The following is a 27,061-nucleotide window of genomic DNA, read 5'->3' as shown; positions in this document are numbered from 1 at the left end:
AAAACAGGACGGTATTATGTTATATTTATTGGGAGAGGTTTAAAGATATGACGCAGTGAACCCTGACGGCATCCCTACGAAGCGCACACTGGAAGGCGATGCCACATTGCTATTTACTATTTACCACCTTGACAGTGAAGAGGCTGAGGCATCGAGCAATTACGCAACTTGCCCAAGGTCACAGGCCACATCATCGATGAGTGAATTATACAACACACGCCTCTGACTTCCTAGGCTGACTCTTGATCGTCTCCACTGCCTTCTATTTAAAATAGCTTACACATGACCCAGAATAAAGGAAGCAAATTTTGGCAGAGAGCTGATCCCAGAGTCAGAATTTTGTAGCTGTTTTTATCCAAGAATGATCCTGGTCTAGGGTATCATATAAATACCCTATTACCACCAAAGTTTTTGGTGACACAAAAATGTTTACTGAACTTTGTGTAAGATTTTGGAACAGGTCCTTCTTTCTCCTTAAATGGAAATGTGTTTTATTGTTTTCTTTGCCTTATACAAATAATAAATATTTGTTTGAAAAGGAATTCAGGTAACACAGAAAATTATGGACATAGAAAAACAACTAGAAAGCATGATGGCTTTTTAGCAAATACTATAACGGGTGAATTGAAGATCTCCTCATTTACCATCATCAGACACACACTGTTTGTTGATGCCTATTTGACTACATGGAATAAATACTATCAACAGAATGAAATCTCAAATCTGGGAATGTTACGATGTACTCTGGGAGCATATTTTCAAGGACAGTAAGGGTGATGGTGGGGGAGAAGGGAGCAGTGACACAGAAGTTTTGTGGGCCTCAAGACTGAAGGAATCTAATACTCTTTCCCCAAAGATAGCAAATGACCCAGGGTAGTATTTATTGTAAGCCTCCAAGGCCTCCAGGGCAGTGCAAGCCTTGAAACCACCATACGCAAACCAAACCCATAATGTATGCTGATGTCAATTATGGATTATTAATTTCTACTTATAATAATGAGTTGTAAGCCTCTCTCCAAATCTTTGGCAGTGGAAAGGCCTCAATAATTCAACGGTATGTGCTTTTCCAAGAGTTGGACTACAGCCCAGTGATCTGTTAGACTTTCATAATAAGCCACAATCCTTGCTCATCAAACTTCACCAAAGGCTCTCTAATGACCAAAAACATAAACTCATACTGTCTGGGAGTCTTGTGTCTTCCGAAGTTGTTCTGAGAATCTGTGTTCTTTCTAAAATATTTATGCACAATTTACACTTGATAGAATATTTGTTTTTATTTTGACATTAAATACGTGTTAAAATTGCTACTGTTAATGAAAATTGACAGTCTAGGAAGATGGTACCAGATTTAACCTTTGCCTTAAGCTATTCTGACACACTTCCATATGCTCAAACTCCTGCAGAGAGAATGAGGATTATAATTATGCAATTACCCTCCAAAAGTCACTGTGGTAGCCCACCAATACACTGGTGTAATTTAATTAAAACATCCTAATACAACACAATTTTAATCTGTAAATTATTTTAATTATACTCCCATCTAATAGAAAAGTCTACATTTCACTACACAGCCAATACTCTCAGACATTTGTAAAATATGATTTTACTCTAGCAAAACTGAACTGCATAAAACCACAAGGTGATATACTTACTTGTGTCATTTCTCTAATAGAAGTTATGCTATCCAGTGCTTTCATTACTCGATCATAGTTCTTCTTCTGTTTGAACAGACAAAAAAAATAGTTTTCACTATAAGCCTTTGCAAGTCTGTGCATTACTAGAGAAACATATGATTTCTGTATGTGGATTTTCCATCAGAGTCAATTTGAAAGCAATGTCTGTTGCGTACATAAAAGAGAAGACTTTAACAAGATGGTTTGGGGATGTAGGATATATAACTGAGTTAGAGAGAAGAAAAAAGAAAACAATGCCAAAACTACTTAAACAATACAATCCTATTTATGTATAAGTACATAAAATCATGTTTAGCCTGCAGGGGGAAAACTATAAATACAAAAAAGATATTGGGCTCCAGATTCTTACTTTCACTAAAAAAATTAAGCCATGATGTGTAAAGTAAGCATAGAGTCCTTCTAAAATCCAAAATCCACTTTAAATATTACAAAATCATTTTGTTTTTATTTCCTTTTGATTGAAAGATTATTACCAAAAGAGTATGACTAGCAGGTGTATAAATGACACCACTTAACTGATGATTCATCTTCAAGCACACTGTAACTATGTGTACCGTTGTCACTTATGAAGGAAGGAAAGCTTTTCCAAGGACATTTTTTTATAGCCATTGTTTCTGGAAAATGATTTCAAGATGAACAGTGATAGAAACTAAGGCAATTTTAGCTCTCATGCAATTTGAAGATTTTGCTATTTTAGAAGGATTCCACCAAATCTCCACGAATATTTATGAAATCGTTTTCTGAAGAAATGTTAGTTGATCACATGAATTAAACTTCCACTAACCTTCATACAACAGGGGAGGAAGGGAGGGAAGGCAAGGGATGAGGAAGCAAAAAATACAAAAGAAAAACAAGTCGGTCCTTTTACCCATGACCCTGAAAATGAGGTTACACTAAGCCAGAATCTCAAAAAATATAAAATGAAATCATATCAGCCATTACAAACCAGTTTATTATAGCTGTTTACCTGCCTTCCATGCAGATGGGATGTGTAAAGATCGCAATTTGAGAGGATGAAATGGGTCTAGGTTCATAAAGATGAAGTTCTAAAACATGATTTTAAGAGACGGAAAGACAGGGAAAGTAACAGGATATGGGAAAGACCGAAGGAGGCCGGAAACCAAGTTTGTGTTAGAAGAACCGTATTTACTAAATGGATCCAGAGTCCACAGCAGGTCAGGGATGTGCCTGCCAAGGGAGGGATTTAGATAGAAAGAGGAAAGCTAAGGAGATTAGAATTTCAGCTGCTGTTACCGGAAATGGGAGGGGCGCGCGAGGGTAAGTACTCACCCTGGGGTTGAAGGCCAGCATCTGAGGATCGTTAGGATCTACCACAGAAGGATATGGCTCGAAAATGACAACTTTTCTAGGAGATTCCAATGCAGACCTACACATGGACACTAGTAGATCTACCACCTTGAAATACATACATAAGATAGTTACCATCCTTTGGGTTTCATCAAGTGCTCTGCCATTGTTTCTTCCTGTCATGGTACCTAGCATAAGTTAATCAGGAAAGCCTCAGCACTGCTATCAACTTCTCAGATCTGTAACTTATGGCTTCAGATCAAGTTTGAACAAATTTGACCACTAACTTAAAATAGCTGACATGTGTTGGAGTGCCTGGGTGGCTCCATCTGTTGAGCACCCGACTCTTGATTTCAGCTCAGGTCATGATCTCATGGTTTGTGGGACTGAGTCCCACAATGGGCTCTGTGCTGTTAGCTTGAGATTCTCTCTCCTTCTCTGTCTCTCTGCCTCTCCCCTGCTCTATGCTTCTCTCTCAAAATAAATAAATAAACATTTAAATAAAATAAAATAAAATAAGTTGCTCCCAATTACTTCCTAATATCCCTTTGTCATGAACACATATTATGCTCTAACATTGTTCTAGGCTCTGTGCACAAGACAGACAGGTCCTTTCTCTCGTGGAATTTACACTCTAATGGAGAAGATGCATAATAAAACAAATCAGTTAAACAAATACATGTTTAAATACATTTCTGGTCATGTTGAATGCTGTAAAAATTAAGCAGGCATTAGAGACTAAGGCAATAGAGGGTGCTGTTTCTGAGTGGCTAGGAAGGTGTGATGTTTCAACAGAGACTAGAATAAAGATAGAGAGGGAGACCTAACTCTGGGGAGAAACCGTTCCGGGTGATGGAAACTGCAGATGCAGGAAATGAGTCTGACATGCTCTAAGAACAGTGAAGCTCCTGACATCATCTTACTTCTTCCAGCTCTTTGCCTCAGGGCATTAATGACCTTCGTATGCTAAATATGATGGTTTTATTCCTATGTTCTTCTATGGCCTTTTCACACAATTTACTAAGAGGCAGTGTTATTTAACAGTTAAGGGCAAGACCCCCTCTCCAGTCCCCAAACCAATAAGCTTCTGGCCACGGAATTAAGAAAACAGATACTGTCTAAATGGAGACAGTGTGCCAGTGTGAAGACAGGGACATCATAAGGAAAGCAATGGGCTTAATCTTTATAGAGAAAAAATACTTCGAGAAAGTTTTTAAACAGGCATTTTAAAAATGCACACAAAGAGTAAAACAAATTTTGATTCTTGTGGTTAATGAAAGGAGCACTGTGACCTAACAGTAGCAGGGCTCACTCTGTTGTGTGTATACTCACAAAACACAGCCACCCAATCACAGCATCCAGAAATGCCAGGGACCTAAAATAATTAGCAACACTCAAACCATTCCATTGGGTATATGATCTATTAGTAATACTTCTCAAAGTACATAGACATACATACCCACAAGACTCACTCAGAGAACAGTAGGACTGAAACCGTTAGTATGTTTTTAACACACTATTCTATTGATAGGTGTGTGTATATATAGGATTTCCAAGCAATAGATATAATAAAGACATAATAAAATCCTTTTTGTCTTCCATACCCACACTCACATTCCTTCTACCCCAGAGAGATGCACTTTAACCCAGATACAAATTGTTTTCAGCATTATCTGGTCTCCCAATAAAAGAAAAACAAATAAAAACTCCTGAAAAAGAATAATCAGTAAAATAAAATAGCCTCTTCTGAAACTCTAGCAGTGGAGAGGGAATTGGCACTGTCTTACAAAAAATTTCGAGAATTATGTGACACGGTCTGCAACTGAAGCTTTATAAAAGTACACGCCCTTTGCATATAGGGTCAAATGATCTTTGACAAGGGTACTAAGACCACTCAATGGAAAAGGGTACTTTTTTCTACAATGATGGTGGGAAAACTACATCCACAAAAAACTGGAGTGGACCCTTATACCATACATAAAAATTAACTCAAAATGTAATAAAGACCTAAACCTAAGACCTTAAACTATAAAATTCCCACAAGAAAACATAGGAGATAAGCTTCATGACATTGAACTTGGCAACGATTACTTGGATTGACAACAAAAGCAAATACAGACAAGTGGGTGTGCATCTAACTTAAAAACTTTGGTGCATCAAAGGACACAATCAATAGAGTGAAACGGCATAGGATGGGAGAAAATATTTGCAAATAAGATATCCGAAAGGGTGTTAATATCCAGAATATATAAAGAGTTCTTACAACTCAATAAGAAATCACATAATTTAAAAATAGGAAAAAACCCAGATAGATGTTTCATTAAAGAAGACATACAGATGGCCAACAAGCATATGAAAAAATGCTCAACATCACTAATCATCAGAAAAATGCAAATCAAACCATAATGAGATATCACCTCACAACCATTAGGATGGCTACTATCGAACAAACAAACAAACAAACCCAGAAAATAATAAGTGTTAAGCACATGAAGAAATTGGAGTCTTTGTGTGCTGCTGATGGAATTATAAAATGGTGCAGCCACCATGGAAAAGAGTATGGAGGCCTCTCAAGAAGTTAATAACAGAACTTCCATATGATCCTGCTGGCAGTGACAATCCCACTTCTGGATATATTTCTAAAATAATTCAAAGAAGGATTTTAAACACATTTGCATATGCATGCTCACAGCAGCATTATTCATAATAGCCAAGAGATGGAAGCAACCAAAATGTCCATTGACAGTTGAATGTATAAACAAAATGTGGAATATACATACAGGAAATATTATTCAGCCTAAAAGAAGAAAATTCTGTCACATACTACAGCATGGGTGAACCTTGAGGATATTATGTTAAGTGAAATTACAAAAAGACAAATATTTTAAGATCCACTTATGAGGTATTTAAAGTAGTCAAACTCATAGAAACAGAAAGTAGAATGGTGGTTACCAGAGTTGGACGAAGGGGGTTTACATAAGGGGAGTTGTTTTAATGGATATAGTTTCGAGTTCTGCAAGATGAAAAAGTTATGGAAATCGGTTTCACAACAAGTTGAATATACTTAACACTACTGAACTATATGCTTAAAAAATGGTTATGATAGTAAATTTTATGTTATGTGTTTTTTACCACAAGAATAAAGATACAAACAGATACAATAATTAATAACCTGAACAATGTTCCTTCTTTCAATCAAATATTTATTAAACATCTTGTGCTGAAAGCTCCAAAACAATCAAAACTACCAAAAATTATATGCATTCTTTTGCCAATAATTTCACCAGCGGAGTCAAGCAAACTCTAATGAAATAATGGATGTCGGGGTAGAGAATTTAATTAGAATTATTTCTGTTAATATATGTCCTAAGCTAACTTCAAAGAAATAGCATAACTACCATAGCAAAATCACATGCAGTCTACCAAAGCCTCCTACTCCTGGCTTCCTGGGTAGAGAGCTATTGACTGGGGGCAGTTGCTCTGTGTGGGACATTTCTGCCCCTTTTGTCCAGGTCAGGCTGTATGACTAGCTTCATTCACCTCAATCAATGGACTGGCAGCAGGAAGGGGTGGAGCTGAAGAAGCAACAGGTGCACCTTCTCAACTTTTCTCTCCACTCTACTATCGGACAGGTACTTTAGACAGCAGAGCAGACGGTCCAGTTCCCTCAATCATCACACAGAAAGCTGCCTAACAAGCATTCTAATTGGGCAGCAGCGTAAGCCAGAAATAAAAATGTCTATCATCCTAAACCACTGTAATTTTATGATTTATCTGTTGCAGAAGTTAGCATTCAGAATTTTTGAACAAGGAAAGGTTTGTATAACACTGGATTTGTATTTGTCTGCATGTGTTAATTTTTCAATGAAGGAAAGTGTCTACTTTAAAAAATAAACATTAACAAATGACTATGATTTCTTCTACCACAAATCATGTATTTCCCCACTCTCAGCATTTAAAATGAGAGATTCTTAATAGGACCTCAGCACATATGGTGAGTGGCGTAGCCATCAGGTTACACACATCTTTCCTCTTAGCCCAAATAATATAATTGAAGAGGCAATCTGGAAGCTAAGATACTTAGGATAGACAAATACAGAATTCAGGCAATGGGAATTAGGCCATTTGTTGAGTGAACAGAGGTCTGTGGGCTTACAGAATCACATGCTGCCACAGGCCATTACATACAGCCCAGCTGGCAGAGCAAGACTCTGCACCCTCCCCCACAGGTAAAGGTGGCCTAGGAGCACTTGCAGATGAGAAAGTTCAAGTCCAGGTGAGCAAGAAAGGCATGTACAGGAGTGGCCTACGGATATATAATGTGTTCTGTAAAAGAGGCGTATTGAAAATTGAAGATCAATGGCCTTCAAACATTTCAATATGGATTCCTTTTTTCTTAATCATTTATATGAGAGCCCAGGACACACACACAAAATGGAGCTGTTTTTGTTGAAACAGTATTTGAGTGTTTGGAATCCTAGCTGCTGAAACACACTCGTTCCAGGATAGCCTCCTTCAGTGTCCCCCTAAGGAATGTTCTTGCAGCCTCATAGAACCACTTAAAATGTAGGCGTCAACTGATGCAGCAGGACTCCTGAGATATACTAGAAAGAGAATCTGTTTCCACCTAATCTTTGGAATTATAAACAGAATATTGGGTACTTGCTTTAAAGTAGTGAAAAGAGTATTCCACTTTGGAGTAGAACCACTAAGTTGATATGGCCGAGTAATTGTGTTTTATAACTATCATGTATAACCCAAAATTAATCTCTCTTTAACAAACATTATTTTTTGAGATGTATGTATAATAAGGGGGGGGAAGCACCTAATCTAATATTTTATCAGCCTAGCCTACTTGTTAGCATGATGTTAATTTTCTTTCTAATCCATTATTTCTTATTTCCAGGCTTTAAATCCTTCCCTTTTCAAATTGTCTGAGGGACAATTTACATCCACTAAAATGCACAAATGTTAATTTTACCACTCAAATAATTTTATATACATACATACATATACCTATTATATATATACGTATATAAATACACACACACATGCACACACACTATTCATGTAAAATACATGTATGTATATTCACAAACACACACACACCTGTGTAAAGCTTAATCATCTTTACCTAGCTATAAATGGCATATATTAAACTATCTTTTCTTTGAGCAATATTAGTTCCAGTTGGTAAGAAAAACTTTCACATTAAAAAAAATAGTAAGGAAAGAAAACAAAAGAGCCACATGGTCAGACACATTCGAGAAACCCTTAAAGTAGTGGCTACTCATTTTCTTAGTTTCGGTTTTTCTGAGAGCCTTTAATATGCAAACACGTGCATTTTGGGTGTAGGGGCAATATCAATCTGTATTTCTGAAATTTAATCATGGAATCTTTGTTGCCACATGACATACAATCACTGTTATACTGGTTGTATTTTTATTTCTCATTTGTAACTCATTACATCACAGCTGTTTTCCTTAATATTTCTTCAGGTGGATATATCTCAGTTTAGTTAATCAGTGAGATAATCAGGTTAACAGAATGTACGTAAATCCATGAGGCCTGCGCTATCCATATTTACTGTTGTACCTCCATCTGGTGCAATGCCTGTTACATAGCAGGCATTCAGTACTTGTTGAAAGAGTGTCTGTTATATGATCATTTGTTCCCACTCATCTTTGCAAATTTTAAAAATGACAGATTGGCAATTCTTTTCACAATTATTTTCCTGTTGATTTCAAATACAGCTGAATATTTTCTTATGTTTCTTTACTAACTATAGGTCCATATTTGTGAATCGTGCGTTCATTTCCTCTAACAATCCGTTATGATCTTCATGGTTTTCTATTTTTATGTGCTTTTATACATTTATGTTTGAGGGAAAATAAACTTTTTCATAATTCTCTCTTAATGTTCACTATTCTTTCAAGTAGAAAACGTAAAATATGTATGGACTCGATGCCGGTGTTTTCCTTTATGCTTTCCTGAAACTGCATAAACGAATAAACCTGACACACTGTTTACTCTCCTCTAGTATGTATACGGTATTTTCAAACAAAACTCTTTAGGCCATTGGGAATTTGTTTTTACCAACAGTGCAAAGAGCTAATCTGTTCCCCCCACCCCACATTGCAGGCCATTTGTACCCACTTACTAAATCATTTTTACTTTACAACTTTGTATGATGCCTTCATTAAAGTATATTAAGTATATTTTTAACAAGATCTGTTTTGGGGATCATTTGACATTCTATTCTTTGCCAGTACTGTATTTTTTTTTTAATATAAGATTGCATAATATGTTTTTGTATGTGCTTGGTCTAGCCTCCCTTAATTAACATTCATAATTTTTTTTAAGTTTTGTCTGATTTTTTTTTCTTATAGATTTATTAGAAAGTTAGGTTCCATGAATAAATTTTAAAAATCAATTGAAATTTTGATAGAATTGCAACAAGTAAATTCTATCATCTTTATAATATTTTTTTCCTTCTGGAAACATGGAATGCTTCTCTACTTCCAAGTTGTTTCATTTGTTTTTTTATATTTATTTGCCTTCCTATGTCGTAAACACTGCTATTGTAAAATTGGATGCTTTTTCTCATATGTTCTGCCCTTTATCTTTTCACCTAAGTTTCAGGAATAAATTAGATTCCATTTTATGGTACCATAACTTTACAAATAAATTTTACAGAATACATGTGCAAGTGTTTCAATATTTCAACTTCACCGTGAAAGAATCACAATTATTTTTTAAACAACAGAATGTGGGTTTAATTTCTTCCCTTGGCAATGGCAAAATGACAAAACACTCACTAGATAAAGATAGCAAAATTGAGTTTCTATCTATTAAAAAACAAATCAAATGCGGGTTGTTTTTTAATCTAACGTCAAACTATCAAATATTTGTCCAAAAGACTGAAGGAAACTAGTAGGTCAGAACAAGTTTTTCAAATCAGAGTAAGGAATAATTAGTATTGCGTGTTACTACCTGAGCTCCAGTTGCTATCTCATCAGCAGCTTCATTCATTACTCCCAGGGTTTGAAAAGCAAACACACAAAGCTCTCGTTCACACACAGTGGGCTACAAAAGAAAGGGGAATGAGTTACACCACTGTTTTCCATTGCCCAATTCCTAAATTAAATTTATGGCATTCCATGTAATAAATAACGCAAAAGTTTCAGAATGTTAAAAAGAAAGGAATCCTATGACTTGGTTTAATACATTTCTAAATTTAGGTAACAATTGGTAAATAATCACCTAGTGATACAGAGTCACCAATATAAGAAATCCATTTCAAATAGTTGTAGGCACTTGCACTCAGAACTTTTTAGCAGTAGATGGAAAATACATCTCTCCTGCTTAATACACATTTGTATCTGAGATGTATAAAAAAAGGCAGACACCTAAGCTGGTGATATCCTAAAAAAATGAGGTTAAACCAAACAGCTATGTAAAACAAATATACAGAGAAGAATTCCACTTTTCCCTAGGTAGTTTTCTTTGGAAGAAATAAGCATGACTCTGCTTACTTGTTACCCAGCTCTTGAAAGATTGGTTTTGGTGCAAAGACTTGTGACTTCAATAACCTCCTGAAGTCAACAGCACTGAAATATACACTCTGCAATTGCTTTGGAAAAGTTCTCATCTTTCAAATCTAATATAGTGTCATCTGTTTGATTTATCTTATCTCCCGAGTTACATTGCATTAGGTAGCTGATGAAGCCTAACGATACAATCCATGGTGCCGCTGCCTAGCAGACAAAAGGCATTTGTTAGTGCCACTGCTTCTAAGCTCACTCATTTCTGAGGACCACTTGGGCTAGTGCTTATCCAGGGGGAAGTATGGTCCTTTGTGGTCCACCCTTTATATTCAAAAAGGGCCCAAGTGGTGGCTTTGTGTACATAAGCATGACCAATCACAAACATTTCTGGTTGACGTTCCCCAAAGAATTTTAGGGAAAAAGGAACTGATATATTTCCTTTGTCCTCCTTAAAAGTGCATTTCAGAAACAGCAGGAAAAACTACCTATGAGAGCAAATTAATTGGAGAAAGTTCTTCATCCATACTCAAGCTATATACACACTGCTATACATAGATGGATATACTTAGAGCAGACTGTTCAATTTCTGCAATTTTTTGTTTACCTAAGTGTTTAACCTATTTTTTATCTTCTATTTTTTTGTGTGTTTACCTATGTGTATGTACGTCTCAAACTCAGTTTTTCCCAGAGACATTGGATTGTTTCTTCTCTTCACTTTCTAGGAGCATGACATGGTCTGAAACAGTAACAGAAACTACTGATTGTACATTTAGTGTAGTGCCAAACATTATACTGGTGTTTGAGTATAGTGGAACAGTATACCACCGAGGGTCCAGGGGGAAGATAAAACTGTGGCAATCATAAAGAGCCCTAGGAATTTATTCATGTAACAGCTACCCAACAGTGTTCTCTGAGGAAGTAGACAGGGACACAGATGGTGTTTTTAATACTACTCTTGTCAAATAACCATACATTTTTATGAATAAAATCCATCAATCCCAAAACTAAAAATAGGATAAAGCTTATTTAGTGTATATGAGTAACAATTGGCTTTATTTTGTCGTTTGAACTTTTGGTAATCAATTACACTTACTTTGTGATCATCCAAATATGTATGTATGTATGGATGGATGGATGGATGCATGTACATGTGTATTCACACACAGATTCCAGGAAATGTTTTAAAACAAAAGAAACTACCTTTTTCAGTACCTGATTATTGCTTGAAACAACAGAAACAAAGATGAAAGAAAATACTTCGTCCTATATTAGACTGGATGGATAAATTTTTATAATTTTAACTTAGGAAAAATTTCAAAGACTTAAGGAAAAAATATAATAGTTATTGTTACATATCTCTATCAGCCCACTCTGTCCCCAATCCTAGATATTCATGCACCACCCTGGTTTGTGTCTCAAATAATTTTTACCAGTTCCACCCCTGATCTCTTATTTTTTTTATCTTGGGTAACATATAAACATTTCAATGTTTTCTTTTGCATCCTTTTCATCCCCCTCCCAGACATGATTATATCCAAATCTCCTAATCACGTGGACTTACCAATGGACCCATTACTTTAAATAATAAACCTACAATCCTAATGATAAAGCTATGGCTTGATTACTTTATGGACACTTCTTTTCCTTTCTTGCATCTTTTTGATTAAAATGTATAAAGCTGATTTATAGGAATATCCTGTTTCTGCAACTGTCTGAAGAAGGAAATCAGGTACCCTAGAAAATTTCGGGGGAAAAAGAAATTTTGCTACCATACTAAAAAATTAAAACTGCACATTACATTCTTACAAAAATAATTTGATCTTCCCTTTTTGTAAAATGGCAAATATAGAGGTAGTAATATGGCGATTAACATATATATAGGTTAACACTGACCTAAGTAAATACTAGTGAATTGTTAAACTAACACTTCTGTATTTATTGCTCATTTTACTAGAAAGTTCAGGATGGTATTTGAGACATAAATCAGTTTCATTTTGAGATAAACATTTACAAACTAGGTTTTGTAAGCCTTTGACTTTCCCTTCTCCCATGTTTATCCACATTTTATTTGAGAAATTCAAAATGTCAACACAACATAGCACCCTAAAAGAAAGTTCTCAAGTCATATTAAGTAAATCAAGATTAGACATCTCCTTGCTCACAGAAAGGATATCTTATTCAAGAAAGAGAAACCAAATCATTCTTCCCTATTGAAACATAAGATTTATATAGTGGATTAGCGATCTTTCACGTTAGCTGACTCTCAGCTAATCCCCTGCCGCCAACAAATTCTATTACTATACTATTTATACAAAAAACTCTAGCATTAATTAAAAATAGAACATAGTTGGGGCATCTGGCTGGCTCAGTCGGTAGAGGATGCAACTCTTGATCTCGAAGTTGTGCGTTCAAGCCCCACACTGAGTTTAGAGATTACTTAAATGAATGAATGAATGAATGAATAAATAAATAAGCCCCCAAATTTACAAAAATATATTTAAAAAAATAGAACATGATCATTTAATAGCTATTACTACACATACACTTTAATACAAAGTGTATAAGCCTAAACATAACCAAATGTGTACAACATTTATGAGTTTATTTTTGAGTTTACAATCAATAAGTTTCCATTTGCAAAATATTGCCTATTCTTCATGTTATTATATTGCCCTCCAGCAGTTAGTTCTTATAATTTAAACTATAAAACCATGCCAAGTCCTTCTTGCCATTGCACATACATAATTTTTTTTGCAATATAATATTCATTACGCACCATTTAAACACATGGAGAATTTTATGTGTCCCTGAGATTTATTTCAGAAGTTTTTAACATACATTTTAAATTTTGTTTGAATCAAAACAATTTAAATGTGAGCAGTGAAAACGTATTTCAAGAATGGTTAAGCCCTAAAGAATATTTTAGAACCTAACTGCATTGTAGAAACTTTGTGTTTTGAATGAATTTAAATCACTTCCCACTGAAAATAGAAATGATAAACCTCAAAAGAATCTAGCTACGTATTTATACTTGGCATGGTGTTGGTGAGTGGTTTTCAAACCCTTTTTTGCCATCCTCTTTCTGTTTAAACAAAGTTTTTCATGTAAGCCCAATATACAGAACAGTAACCAGGAACTGGTTACTATTCCAGTTGAGGCACATGTGCACAGTTCAGTGTTCCTATCTGTAAACGGGGATTTAAAAAAAAAAAAAAAATCACACCTAGCGCATCAAGTAGAGCAGAGGACCGAGAAAGGGAACCAAGTAAGATAAGGTTCATAAAACTCCCCCTGAGGTATACAGAGCTGTTTCACTATTAACAGCATTAGGGAACTTGGATAAGCCATGTCTTCTGTGTGTTGTAACCCAGTGTGTGTACAAAAATAGGTTTTTAATGAAAATTTTCATTGAGGCTTATTATGAAGTAGTGTTTTTATTTTTATATCCATAGTTTATCCAAACCCTTAACTTATTGTTAAAACTGTTCTTGCTAAAAAAGAAATGAGCAGAGCAAATAAAAATTCAAAATTAAAAAACTAGTATTGAACACATATGAGAATAATGAAGAATATCTACTGGAAACTCAAAACCTACAAGCCTTCAGCTCTTTGTATTTCTGACTTTATAGTTTATGCTTCAGGTTCTTTTCATGGTTTGGAAGAGAGACACATTACAAGGTGGGGTGGGGGGCTGGGGGGGGGAGGTACTGTCCATTAAGAAAGACAGGGATCCCACAGAGATCAAGACAGATTTATAGTAAGATAGGCCCATGCATGTTTAAGCTTCTCCACTGTCTCATATAACTTAAGTTGTTGTTTGAGCTTTAAAATCAATTTCTTCTACTCAATTTGGATGTTAAAAAAAATCATATTTCTGAATTAAAGGTTTTTTTTGGTGTAATTGTTATTTATCTTAGGTTGTATTTCAAAACTTGAAATCTTATTTCTGAGACATGGAGCGGGGGATGGGAGGATGGGGTGAGGAGGGAACAGGATGTGCTTTTTCATTCATTCTGAAAATAAGAACTTAAGCTACAAACATTTGTCTAAGGTCCACGGCAAGGCTGGATACACAAAAATACAGATTGTCGGGTTTCTCAGCTGACTTTGCTATAATAGGATTGGGCGTTGTTCTTGAATAATGAAGCGGGATCTGGGGCCTAATCAGTCCATCCAGAGCAAGCAATGTGGAACGTTTTCACATGACAGGAGAAGAGAATGAGATCCTACTTTTCACATCCCATGTTGATCAGGGAAATGGGAAAGTCTAGTAGCAGGGACACACAGAATGATTGCCAAGTACCAGTGATAAAAACTTCCAACTGTAGGGACACTAACCCGCACAACCACGTACGTGGTTTTCTCCCACCGGGTTCAGCAGCCCTTATGCAGGGTTCAAAGAAGACCAACAGTTGCACTGATTCATGGTGGTCAGAGTGAGTATAACAAAAAGACAAGGGCACTGGGAAGTTAGAGGCTGATAAAACACTGGTGAGTCTGGCAGTAAGTTCTTGTTTTCGCATTTTCCAAAAACTCTTGATGAAGTGTTTTTAAAGCATTTTAAAGCATCTCCCAGTTTGCTGCATTAACATTCTAATTGATTTCAAAATGTAGAGAACCAATGATTTGGTTTGGGTTGGGTTTTCTGATCATAATCCAATCTGCATTGTCAAATGGAAAAACCCAGGAAAATCTAGGACTGGACAATCCTTGTGATGTTAATATGAATTTTAAGCAGATTCAAAGTATTACAAGTCAGCTCTCATGCCTGGGAGTGATATTTATAACCTCCGTGAACAAAAGCGTTAAGTGGAGCCTTGTGGTATTTCTAAATAAGTAAACAGTGTAGTTACCTGTGTTGCAGAAGGTATGACATGCTTACCCAGACCTCTGAGTAAAGTGACAGAATAGTACAAGTAGTGACCAAAATGTTAGGACTTCTGGGGAATAGTAGTAAAAGAGGACTTATATAATCCGATAAATAATCATGCTTAGAGAAAAGGGAAAAAATAGAAGACACAGTTTGGCTTCGGAAAGAGAAAAGTCTAACAAACATAATGAACATTAGGCACAGAATTCTATGGAAGCCTGAGTTTTATCTAACCTGTTTCATCACCAAATGGGATATAACTTATCCTCTTTACATCTCTGGGAGCCACTGCAGCTTGTAATGCGTCCTTTAAGCTAAATAAACGGTCAGTGAGTCATTTTAACAATTTATACCCCATAAGAAATTTTATTTGTAATAATTTTACACATTTCTATTAAAATTACAGTAGAACGTACTGCAATGTAAATATAAGAAAGATACAGAATAAATGAGTATGCCTGATTGAGGTTCAACATCTGTTTTCAAACAATCAAGAGCCAGTTCTTTCTGTTTACTTCTCTTCCTTTGAAGATCAGATATTCCTTTGACTTTCATTTCCTGACCTGATTTCATCTGTCATTTATCTAACTATTTAAAAAACCCAAGTAAGTTTTCTGATTTCCTTAGTATCAGTCTGAATCACAGCAAAAGAAAACCAGCTGATAGCTAGCTATACTTATTTAGAAAACATCGTTATTTACAAAAGCCCTTCCACTTCTACAAAGAAACAGCCAACTTCACTGGTGCAGAATAAAATAGGTAAAACAAAACTGGGAGCAAGGTGCAGAAAATACCAATAGCAATTAGGATATTTCTATCACTTACTATAGGAATGAGCTGCCATTAACTGAACCATAAAGAGCAAACTCCCAGTGAAATGTGTAGTAAATTTCCAGGATGTAAAAGTAGTCAGTTCAAATACGTGGGGAGTCAAGAATAGCATTACGGTTAAGAACCATGGCTTGGTGCCATTGTCCCAGGGCTCGAATCTTGTGTATATCGCTTACCAGCAGTGTTGATATTAAATAAATTACTGGTTTATTCATCTGTGAAGCAAGGGTAATAATAATACCCACCTCATAGGATTATGATGAGGATTCAATTAAATAATCCATGTAAAACATGTTCAACACACAATCACATAAAAAGCACTCAAAAGCATGTGCCATTAATAACATTACTATTATCTTCTGGAGTGAAGATTGCATTGCCCTAGATCAAGCAATAGATCAGGATCCACAGAGGAACATTAACAAAGTAAAAATGGACCTCCTGAATGGGATAAACTAACGTGACCAAAGCATTCTCCTTATTTTCATTGTAACTACACATTTCCATGTATCACACAAAAATAACAAACTTGTACAAATATTTAACAAACAAATGCTAATTTAGTTAACTTAGGTTTCAGAATAACATTGTATCTCTTCGAGAGAAAAGCTAACTGATAAAAAAAATAGTGTATGAGTAGCAAGAAAAACTTTTTATATAGGTTTCCCATAAACAAGTAAAATAAAACAAATATATCATACAATTTGACAGATGATTATGATCATAAATGGCTATTCTATGTTTTTTTAGAGTCTAAATCTTGAAATGCAAACAAGTTCTAATATAATTGTCTCTTTCTATGCTTTGTAATTTGTCTTTTCAAACATATTCCCAAGAACAGGACAAATTTCTCTTAAAAAGTACAGCAGAATCTAGCATGGTGCCTTATACTTAGGAAGTTTTCAATAAGCATTTATGATGCAGTTTTGAAATGAGGCAGAAGCAGGTTCAAAGTCCAGCTTTTACCCATACTTGCTGAGTGATGCTGAACAAACTGCTTAACCTCCTTCAATCTTAATCCCCTTATTTGTACCATGAGCACAAAAATACACAAACCACAAGAGTTCTGTGAAAATCAAATAAGAAAGCAATATGCAAAATATGTACACACAGTGCCTAGCACACAGCGCTCATGTCATCTGCAAACAGAGATCATTTTCGTTTTTCCTTTACAGCCTGGATACCTTCGAATAATTTTGCTTACCTAACCACCCTGGCTATAACCTCTAGCACAATGTTGATGAGAAGTGACAAGAGCATTACAAAGAATGAACTAACTTAAAAATAAACTTATCCAAGGTTGTGCAAGACCCGAACACTGAAAACTACAAAATAGGGTATAATTTAAATAAATGGAAAAATTTCCTGTGTTCCTTATGGACTGGAAGGGTTACAATTTTTGTTAACTCAGGAATACTTCCCAAATTGACCTACAGAGCCAGTGCAAAGCCATTCCAACTGCCTTTTTTGGCAGAGATGGACAAGCTGACCTTAGAATTTATACAGAAATGCAAGGTACTCCAAATAGTGAAATCCAATCTTATAAAAGAAATACAAAGTTGGAGGACTCGTACTTCTTGCTGACAAACTGAATGCAAAGCTACAGTAAACGAGATAGTGTAGTACAGGTGCAAGGACACACATACAAGTCAGTGGAATAAAATTAAGAGTCCAGCAAGAGACCAATACATCTACAGTGAAATGATTTTCACAAGGGTGACAATATCATTCAATGGCGAAAGAAGGTCTTTTCCACAAACTGTGTGGAGGCATTTGGATACTACATACAAAAGCATGAAGTTAAAATCCAATCTCACGATACACAAAAATTAACTCAAACAGGATCAATGACTTAACTGTAAGATAGAAACTATAAAACACTTAAAAGGAATTAGGCAACAGTTCAATTGATAAATATGGACTACATAAAAATTAAAAATTTTTGCGTGTCACAGGACACTATCAAGAAAGTGAATAGGAAACCCATAAAATAGGAAAAAATATCTTCAAATCACATATCTAACAAAAATCTAGTATTCAGAATATATAAAGAACTCTTAAAGTGCCTGGGTGGCTCAGTTGGTTGAATTCTGACTCTGGATTTCAGCTCTGGATCTCACGGTCATGGGATTGAGCCTTGCGTCGGGCTTCACGCAGAGCATGGAGCTCGCTTGGGATTGATTCTCTCTCTCCCTCTCTCTCTCTGCTCCTCTCCTGAATGACTGCATGCTCTCTCTCTCTCAAAATAAATCAATAAACTTTAAAAATAAAAAAGAACTCTGAAAACAACAACAAAAAAGAAATAGTCCAATTAAAAATGGGCGACAGATAAAAACAGACATTTCTCCAAAAAGATGTATAAATGGCCAATAAGCACAAGAAAAGATGCTCGAAATCACTAATCATTAGGTAAAGCGCAAATCCAAACCACAACGAGATACCACTTCACGCACACTAGGATGGCTATTGGGGGGATTAAAAAGGAGAATCGCAAGTGCTGGAGAAGATGTGGAGAAACTGGAGCCATCTTATACCACTGGTGGAAATACAAATGGTATAGCCACTGTCAAAAATAGTTTGGCAGTCCCTCAAACAGTCAGAATTAACAGATATCCCAGCAATTCCATGAAATGATGAAAATATCATTTAATGATATCCATTAAATGTCATACATCCATACAATGTAAAATTATTACACCATAAAAAGAAATACAGTATTGGTACACACTACATGGATGAATCTTGAAAGCATTATATTAAGTGAAAGAAGACAAAAACAAAAGGCCACATAATGTATGGTTCCATTTATATGAAATGTCCAGAGGAGGCAAATTTATAGAAACAGAAAATAGTTTAACAGTTGTCAGGGGAGGAGGAGAGTAAAAAAATTGGGAATGACGGCTAACAGTTATGGATTTCTTTTGTGGGGGGGGGGGGAATGGAATGTTCTGGAATTAGACAGTGATAATAGCTGCACAACACATGTGAACACACCAAAACCTACTGAACTGTATACATTAAAATAGTGAATTGCATGTTATATGATTTTATCTCAATTTAAAAATTGCAAAAAAAAAAAAAACCTACTTGAGATTGGATAATTCCTCCCAAAATGCACATATACACATTGATTCTTATTTCTATACTCCTTCAATAATACCCCAAATGTGTCAGTGATCTGGCATTTCTTGAAATCTTTATTCTGACTCTATGCATACTACTGCATACCTCTTCTAACCTCTACCCTTCAAGCATCTTAAATTGTGTGGTTTGAAGAAACACTGTTTTCAAACTTACACCTGTATATATACACCTGTATACATACACCTGTATCTATATGTATCTCTCTATCCATCTAGATCTATGTCTATTGATATTAATAAAGATACAGATAGATAAAAAATAGATGGAAGGAAAGAAAGATGATACATAGGCACATATAAGAAATACAGTAAGAAATATTTTACTAATATGAAACTACTTGCTGTTTCACAGACTCCTTCAGAAATAGTGATTCACTTGTTCAAAATTATACCATTATGTGTATTAAATAATTTCCTCAGTAGGAGAGCATTTGCTATAAATAAAGTTATTTACTTATTTATTTTTATGTCTCAACCTTTTTTCATTTATATTCTGTATCAACAATGGTATTCTATCAATGAGAACTTACCCTAAGCATGGGGCCATTTTGAAACACGTGTGGCTCATCACAAACCACACAGTATTCATTCAATACAGGGATCCGCTGTTCAGCAAACTCAATTGTCTGGATAAAACAATAAAGAGAAATAATGAAGTCAAGTTCATAAATAATTTGGAAACCCATCAAAAGCTAAAATATTTCTGCAATGGATGGCTTGGCTCCTACCTGCACTAGGAAGCCGCGATCTCGTATTGGAATGCATTTGGCACCATTTGGCTATAAAAAGAAAAGTAAAAGAAGAAAATAATTCTTTAACTTGGAACATATATAAATTACGCCTTTGACTTTTTGCAACAGTGAATACAAGTGTTATCTAAGATCACCTGTTACAGGAGTTAAATCAGTGATTATGACATCAAGACTTTAGGATTTCTTTATTATAATATACTTTCTGCCATTACTACTGCAAGTCTTGTCTAAGCCAAATGAATAGTATTCTTAATTTCTGATCTCTAGTAAAAATGGTATTTTTAAATGTACACAAAAGCTCGTTTCCTCTGGTACTCATCGTCAAATGCTCCCATCTCCTCATTTAGACTACTTTAAGCTCATTTTACAATGAGAATTATTCTTCCAAGGAAAAATTAGACAGTTGCTGAAGGGGTACAACATTAAACTATTGTACTGTATTAGGCTTAATCATACAGGAAGACAGGAAGACATTTTCTCTTACAGAATATGTGAAATTCTCTTTCTTAGGTGAAACTACCATGGGAAGAAACTTTCTAGTATGCACCACTGTGACATTATTTTCTATATGCCCTTACTGTCTACTTCTGTTAAGAAATGGGCTTTTAAGGATGTCCACCTAAAATTATCAGCATACTTAAATACATTTTCTTAACACAAATATAATTTTACGGTATCATTTACAATGTAATTTTAGAAATAAATCTATATGAGAGCAGCACAACTTTCTGCAAACGTATCTTATTTGTTTTCAATTTCATCTATGGCTAGCTGTATCCATATTAATGGTTAAGAGTTAGATATACCCTTGCCCCAACATACACACATGTTTACTAAAAGAAAACATTTTTAATCAACTATGTTATGTAATTAATATACATAAAATAGGTTTGTTTCTTTATCTGAAATCAGCTGTAATGTTGATCACTCTAGAGGTAAATTTCGTGTAAGACTGACTCCCAATAAATTCCACACCAAAGGGCTTAAGTGTTAATACAGTTACCTTCTGGCCCCATCTCCCCCAGAAAAACTTCAGGATAAAGTGACTTCAGTTTTATAAAGCAGACACTGAGAGCAGCTTTAAGTGAAGCTCTGGGATACGGATGCAAGTGTTTCTTTTCTTTACAAGTTACGATTCACAGGTGAAGTTTTCCTAATATATATATTTATATCCCTATAATATTTTTATATATGCACATTTACTTATATACAAATAATTTAAATATAAATATATTATATACTATTATATATTATATAATTATATAATATGTTATATATTATATATAACAGGAAGGACACTACTCTGAATTTAATTATTAGTCAAACTCTGTCCTCCATCACTAATGTAAGAAAACGAGAGAACAGATAAACCTACTTGATAAAATATTAAAATGCTATGTTTGCTTAAAAGGATAGGCTTTGTGGATCCAACGGGCTTCCTTCCATTTTTAGCAGCATTCATGACCATAATAGGAATTTGGACTAGACCTTAAATCAACAGCTACATTTATTTTTTCAGAATCAAAATGAACATTCCAGCACCAGTTGCATGTGTCTGGTATGCCAAATGATTTCCAAAAAGCAAAAGGAGGAAATAAAAAAAAAAAAAAAAAAAAAAAAGAACGACAAAACATCTTCTTTCCTCTACCAGATCTTACAAAAACAAAAATCTCTCCTGCACCCTAGCTAACGTTTACGAACTCAAGATGAAAGTATTTACGCACAGCAGGCTGGGAAGATGACGAAGAGGGTGTTAAGATACCAATAAGCCCTGAGGTAAGAGAGAGCCTCCTGCCCTCTGCGTTAGGTTCCTTGAAAAGCTCCGTCTTGGATGACTTGGGAGCGCTGGAGTAAGACTTGCTGAGCAATTTGTGGTTTTTCAGTCCGTACAACTCTTCCATTCTGAGATTACTGGAGTAAGACCTGCTCAACAGTTTGTGGGGCTTCAGGTTGGCATTGTGCTCACATCGCGGATCTCCAGAACAAGACCGAGTCAACAGTTTATGCGACTTCAGCGCCAGGCAGTCCTCTTGCTTGCCAGCTGCAGGGCAGGGCCGGTTCAAGAGTTTGTGCGACTTAATTGTCGTCACCGCCTGCTCAGCCCTGGGGTCGCTGGACAGGGAGCGACCAAAGGTCCTGTGCGACTTGCTGGAGCACACGTCGTCAGCCTTGACGGTACTGGAACAAGTCCTCCGCAGCAGCTTATGTGTTTTGGAGATTCCATCTTGCTCAGATTTCAGCTTGGATTTGCTTTTACCACAACCAGGGGGAGGATAACTTGGCGACCTTCAAAATTGAACAACAATTAGTACAGGGCAAATCACGAGTAAAACACACCATGGAAAAGACCTGTGAGGCTTTATCACCTCAACTCTGCTACAAACACCGCTTTGCTTTAAATACAGCCCATCCAGCTCAAACTGAAACCAACAGTATGTGTAGAGGGATCACATGGACTGAACTGAATTATATTTTTTCCTGGAAAGCAAAGCAAGATTATCAGGGTTTTTTTTCCCCCTCCTATCTATCTCAGAGCTCTATACAGAAGCAATTTTGGTACAGAAAACTCTATGTGACTAGAAAACGAAGAATGCCATTTTAGTATATTTAACTCACGTTAAGAGAACAAAAACTCTAAATGTAGAAATGAATATATGTTTTTGATGGAATGGATGTAACAGTCTGTTCTCTGAAGTCACACAGAAAATAAACAGACGCCACAGCTATACAAAGAATGCTTGAAGTACAATAATCATGGAGCATCACACGCCCAGAATTCCGTTAAGACCATGGTGAAGTCATCTGTTACCTACCTGCGCAAGGTAGTAAATAAATGCAGGGGGGACTTCACCTTCTTGTCAGACAGCTTCTTACTGTGCAGGCAATTGGATTTTTCTTTGCTCTGTTTCCACTGCTGTGTAACAAATGTCTGCATGATTCTGTCAATCCAAAGTAAGTCTGTTATCACAGTTCCAAGGTGATTTAATACGAGATTTCTGTATTACGTACAGCATGTATTTCTCAAAGGAAAATAAATGCACAGTAATTGGTGAGATTCTAATTTAGAGTCATACAAGATGTCTCCAAATGTAGGAAAGCATTATACAGAAAATTTCTATGATTTGACTGCCATTTTGGTTAATAACTCATTAATTACTGTGATAGGATTAATAACATAAATGATAAAAGGATGTTCTTTTAAAGAAATTTAGGGGTTCCTGGACGGCTCGGTCGGGTAAGCATCCAATTCTTGATTTTGGCCCAGGTCATGATCTCGTGATTCATGGGATCAAGCCCCGCACCAGACTCTGCACTGTGAGTGCAGAGCCTGCTTGGGATTCTCTCTCTCCCTCTCTCTCTCTGCCCTTCCCTCTATCTCTCTCTCAAAGAGAGAGAGAGAGAGAGAGAGAGAGAGAGAGAGAGAGATTTAGAATGCCAGCCTTTAGGACCAACTTTAGCTGAAGTTCTTCAGCCAAAAAAAATTCACAATTCTTTTGTTGGTGCCAGAAACACAGTCTTAAAAAAAATGTTTGAGGGGCGCCTGGGTGGCGCAGTCGGTTAAGCGTCCGACTTCAGCCAGGTCACGATCTCGCGGTCCTTGAGTTCGAGCCCCGCGTCAGGCTCTGGGCTGATGGCTCAGAGCCTGGAGCCTGTTTCTGATTCTGTGTCTCCCTCTCTCTCTGCCCCTCCCCCGTTCATGCTCTGTCTCTCTCTGTCCCAAAAATAAATAAACGTTGAAAAAAAAAATTAAAAAAAAAATGTTTGATAGTAATTATGTTTTTATCTATTAAGATACAAGTAAAGTCAATTTCTTTTCACTTGATTTGCTTATGCAATTTTCTTCATAAAAAGGGAAATAAAATGAAACTGCAAAAACCATAAGTAAAAATAAACCATGCAAAACTGACTCTATGGAGAAATACATAATCAGCAAAGCTTATCTTTCAGCACAGCCCATTCACCTTTAAATACAGTGTGGTTTAAAAAAAAATGTGTGTGTCTCTAAAAGCTTTTAGTTACTATCATAAAGCAGGAATTTGCTAACTCTGATCTCAGTATTTTCTAAGTTGAGACCACCGCACATCACTGTTTTATGGCAAAGAATTCTGGAACGTCCATTGTGGACGTGGACACAGCACTGTTTTCTGAGGCTCCCAGGCTGCGACAACTTCTCGGTATCTCACCTTTCAGGTGGAAACGGTGGAGGGTCCCTTAAGGCTGATACTAAAGTAGACATAATATTTTAAACATTATGTATACAATAAGCATTTTGATTTTCTTTCAAAAGTCAATTCAGTATTGCCTACTTTTCATGTTCCTCTCAGCTCTCAGAGTTTTTTTATTATTATTATTATTTACTTATCTATTTTTTTTTTAGTGTTTCTTTATTTTCGAGAGACAGAGTATGAGTGGGAAAGGGGCAGAGATCTCGAGAGGGAGACGCAGAATCCAAAGCAGGCTCCAGGCCCTGAGCTGTCAGCACAGAGCCTGACACGGGGCTCGAACTCACAAACCCCGAGATCATGACCTGAGCCGAAATTGGACGCTTAACCGACTGAGCCACCCAGGCGCCCCTCCTCTCAGTTATTTCTAACACAGATTGCTTTTGGAGCAAAAAATGGTACCAATATTTACCATTTATAATATATCAAGGAGTAATTTATACACAGATTATTTTTCTCTTTTAACTCTTAACACCCCCAGACAGTAGCTACTATTCACAAATAAGCCTAATGGTTGAAATCTGCCCAATTTCACCTGGTTAATGAGTGGCAGAGCTGATCCAATATGGACTGACCCATGTTAGCAACTCACTCAAAAGGGACAGGTGTGACCCTTAGCACTAAGACAATTTCTCAAGACCCTTCGGGTTTTATCAAATTAACTCAGATCATCAGAATGTATAACCTCAGGCTTCCTACACCGATCTTTAGAAGAAACAGCCATTATGGAATAAGTTGGGGTCTTCCTAAGCCACAGAGGTGGTGAGGAAGAAGGGGACAGAGCTGCAGTCAATGATGCAGGATTCCAAATTTGCAGTAAATTCACCTTAGAGTTCAGACCAATGGAAATCTTTATTTTGCACTTAGTTTTTGAAGTTTTTTTCACTCAAGATTTCAGCAAGATTTAAACGTAATAGTAATATTAGGGTCTTCGGTTTTCCCTGTACCTAACCTGCAATCCCCAGTGACCCCACCCTCTGTACCAGAGAGATTCAGATTCTTTTCCTCGTATGGGAAATTGCCATTCCCTAAGAAACCTAGTCCATGTTTCTCTTTTACTTGATAGACTAACTGGAACAAAAATATAACGAGTCAGTAGCTAAAGTTCCAATTTTCACATTACATTAGCATTTCTAAAGTGTGACTTCAACATCTAAAACGAGTTAGTTCTTAAACTTGGACACCCAGATCCCTAGATGCTCTTGGATTCAAAAGGCGGGAGTTAACTGTTCTACAGGAAAGTTAATGCTGTGTTTAAAGTTAATGGTAGTGCAAAATGTACGCATGAGCACGTCTGGTGTAAGGACCACCTCCGCATAATGGACAGCCACCATGAGATTTTAGTCCTGGCACTGGTGTTTGTATTTACTATTATGCTGGCACCACGGAGAGCTGCTACAGTTGCTACCGGCTGATAATAAAAGACAAAAAGACTTCAAAGCTCAATTACACCAGATGATGTCATAGTCAGCTACATCAACAAAAGTTCCAAGGTAGTTCAAATAGAGCATAGAGAGTGCACAAGGGCAACACTGTTGCTTTCTTCGTGCTGATTCAAAAGGAATAGGCACTCAAGGAGCCCACACTACATGCAGACGGTGGTGGTGAGAACAACTTCGGCAAAACAGTATCATGCATCAGATTAAATTAACGTACTGATTTTACAATCCAAATCTGAGCACTTTATTTTGATTTGCACCTCAGTTATAAATTGAATTTGGTTTACGGATGAACATAAGGGAAGGGAAGCAAAAAGAATATAAAAACAGGGAAGGTGACAAAAACACAAGAGACTCTTAAATATGGAGAACAAACAGGGTTACTGGAGGGTTTGTTGGGGGGGGGAGATGGGCTAAATGGGTAAGGGGCATTAAGGAATCGACTCATGAAATCACTGTTGCACTATATGCTAACTAACTTGGATGTAAATTTAAAAAATAAATTAAATAAAAATTTAAAAAAAATGAATTTTGTTTTAAGTGAAAACTCAACATATGAAGAATCTGAACCTAATTTTATGTTTGTATGTATTTAAATTTAAAGATTTGCAACACTTTTTTTCCTTTTAAAAACAACTTAAGTTTGATCAATGGAAATTCAGTATAAAGTCATACACAGTTTAAAATCATTTCCATGGTCTCTGTTACACTTAGTCTTTGCATGATAGAGATTCTAATGAGGCTGATCACTATACTATATCTCTTAGAAATAGTGTAGTATATCTGTTAGATATAGTATAGTATCAGAGCAGAGCCTGATATTGGGTTTGATCCCATGACCCTAGGATCAAAACCTGAGCTGAAATCAAGAGTCAGAAGATCAGCCAACTGAGCCACCCAAGCGCCCCTCTTCCAGGGGCCCCTCTTTTAATGCCTTCACATTCTCCCTATATTCATTCTGTGCTGAAAATATATCCCAAGTCTAATATAAAGCGAAGGGACAGCTACGAATATATGAAAACCAGATTAGTGGATGGGTCAAAAATACTGATCCGATGTCAAACTCTGACTCTACTGCTGTGACACAAGTACCTTGCTTAATCTCTCTGGGTCTCGGTTTCATTATCTAGGAAGTGTGGATAGTAACAGAACCTGCTGGACAGGGGTGTGGTGAAGATCAAGTGAGTTAATGTAGGTAAAGTACTTACTACAGTGCCTGACATACATTAAGCATTGCATTAGCATTGCTGCTGC

At 36.2% G+C, this 27,061-nt stretch overlaps 1 protein-coding gene across 2 annotated transcripts in view; it reads right to left on the bottom strand.

The window, feature by feature from the left end:
* PARP8 (poly(ADP-ribose) polymerase family member 8) overlaps nt 1-27,061 on the bottom strand; it is a 179,539-nt gene that overhangs the window by 24,177 nt on the left and 128,301 nt on the right. For both annotated transcript variants that reach the window (XM_040496757.1, XM_040496764.1), the window contains 7 exons: nt 22,959-23,084; nt 21,870-22,431; nt 20,122-20,172; nt 19,924-20,019; nt 9,996-10,088; nt 2,985-3,110; nt 1,653-1,718 (listed from right to left, as the gene is read on the bottom strand). In XM_040496757.1, coding sequence (XP_040352691.1) covers nt 1,653-1,718; nt 2,985-3,110; nt 9,996-10,088; nt 19,924-20,019; nt 20,122-20,172; nt 21,870-22,431; nt 22,959-23,084 — 1,120 coding nt within the window. The remainder of the gene's footprint in view (nt 1-1,652; nt 1,719-2,984; nt 3,111-9,995; nt 10,089-19,923; nt 20,020-20,121; nt 20,173-21,869; nt 22,432-22,958; nt 23,085-27,061) is intronic.

The sequence above is a fragment of the Herpailurus yagouaroundi genome, unplaced genomic scaffold (assembly GCF_014898765.1).
Source record: "Herpailurus yagouaroundi ecotype Mexico unplaced genomic scaffold, PumYag 29, whole genome shotgun sequence".
In the NCBI taxonomy this organism is placed as follows: domain Eukaryota; kingdom Metazoa; phylum Chordata; class Mammalia; order Carnivora; family Felidae; genus Herpailurus; species Herpailurus yagouaroundi.
This window is presented reverse-complemented; position numbering and strand designations above follow the sequence as displayed.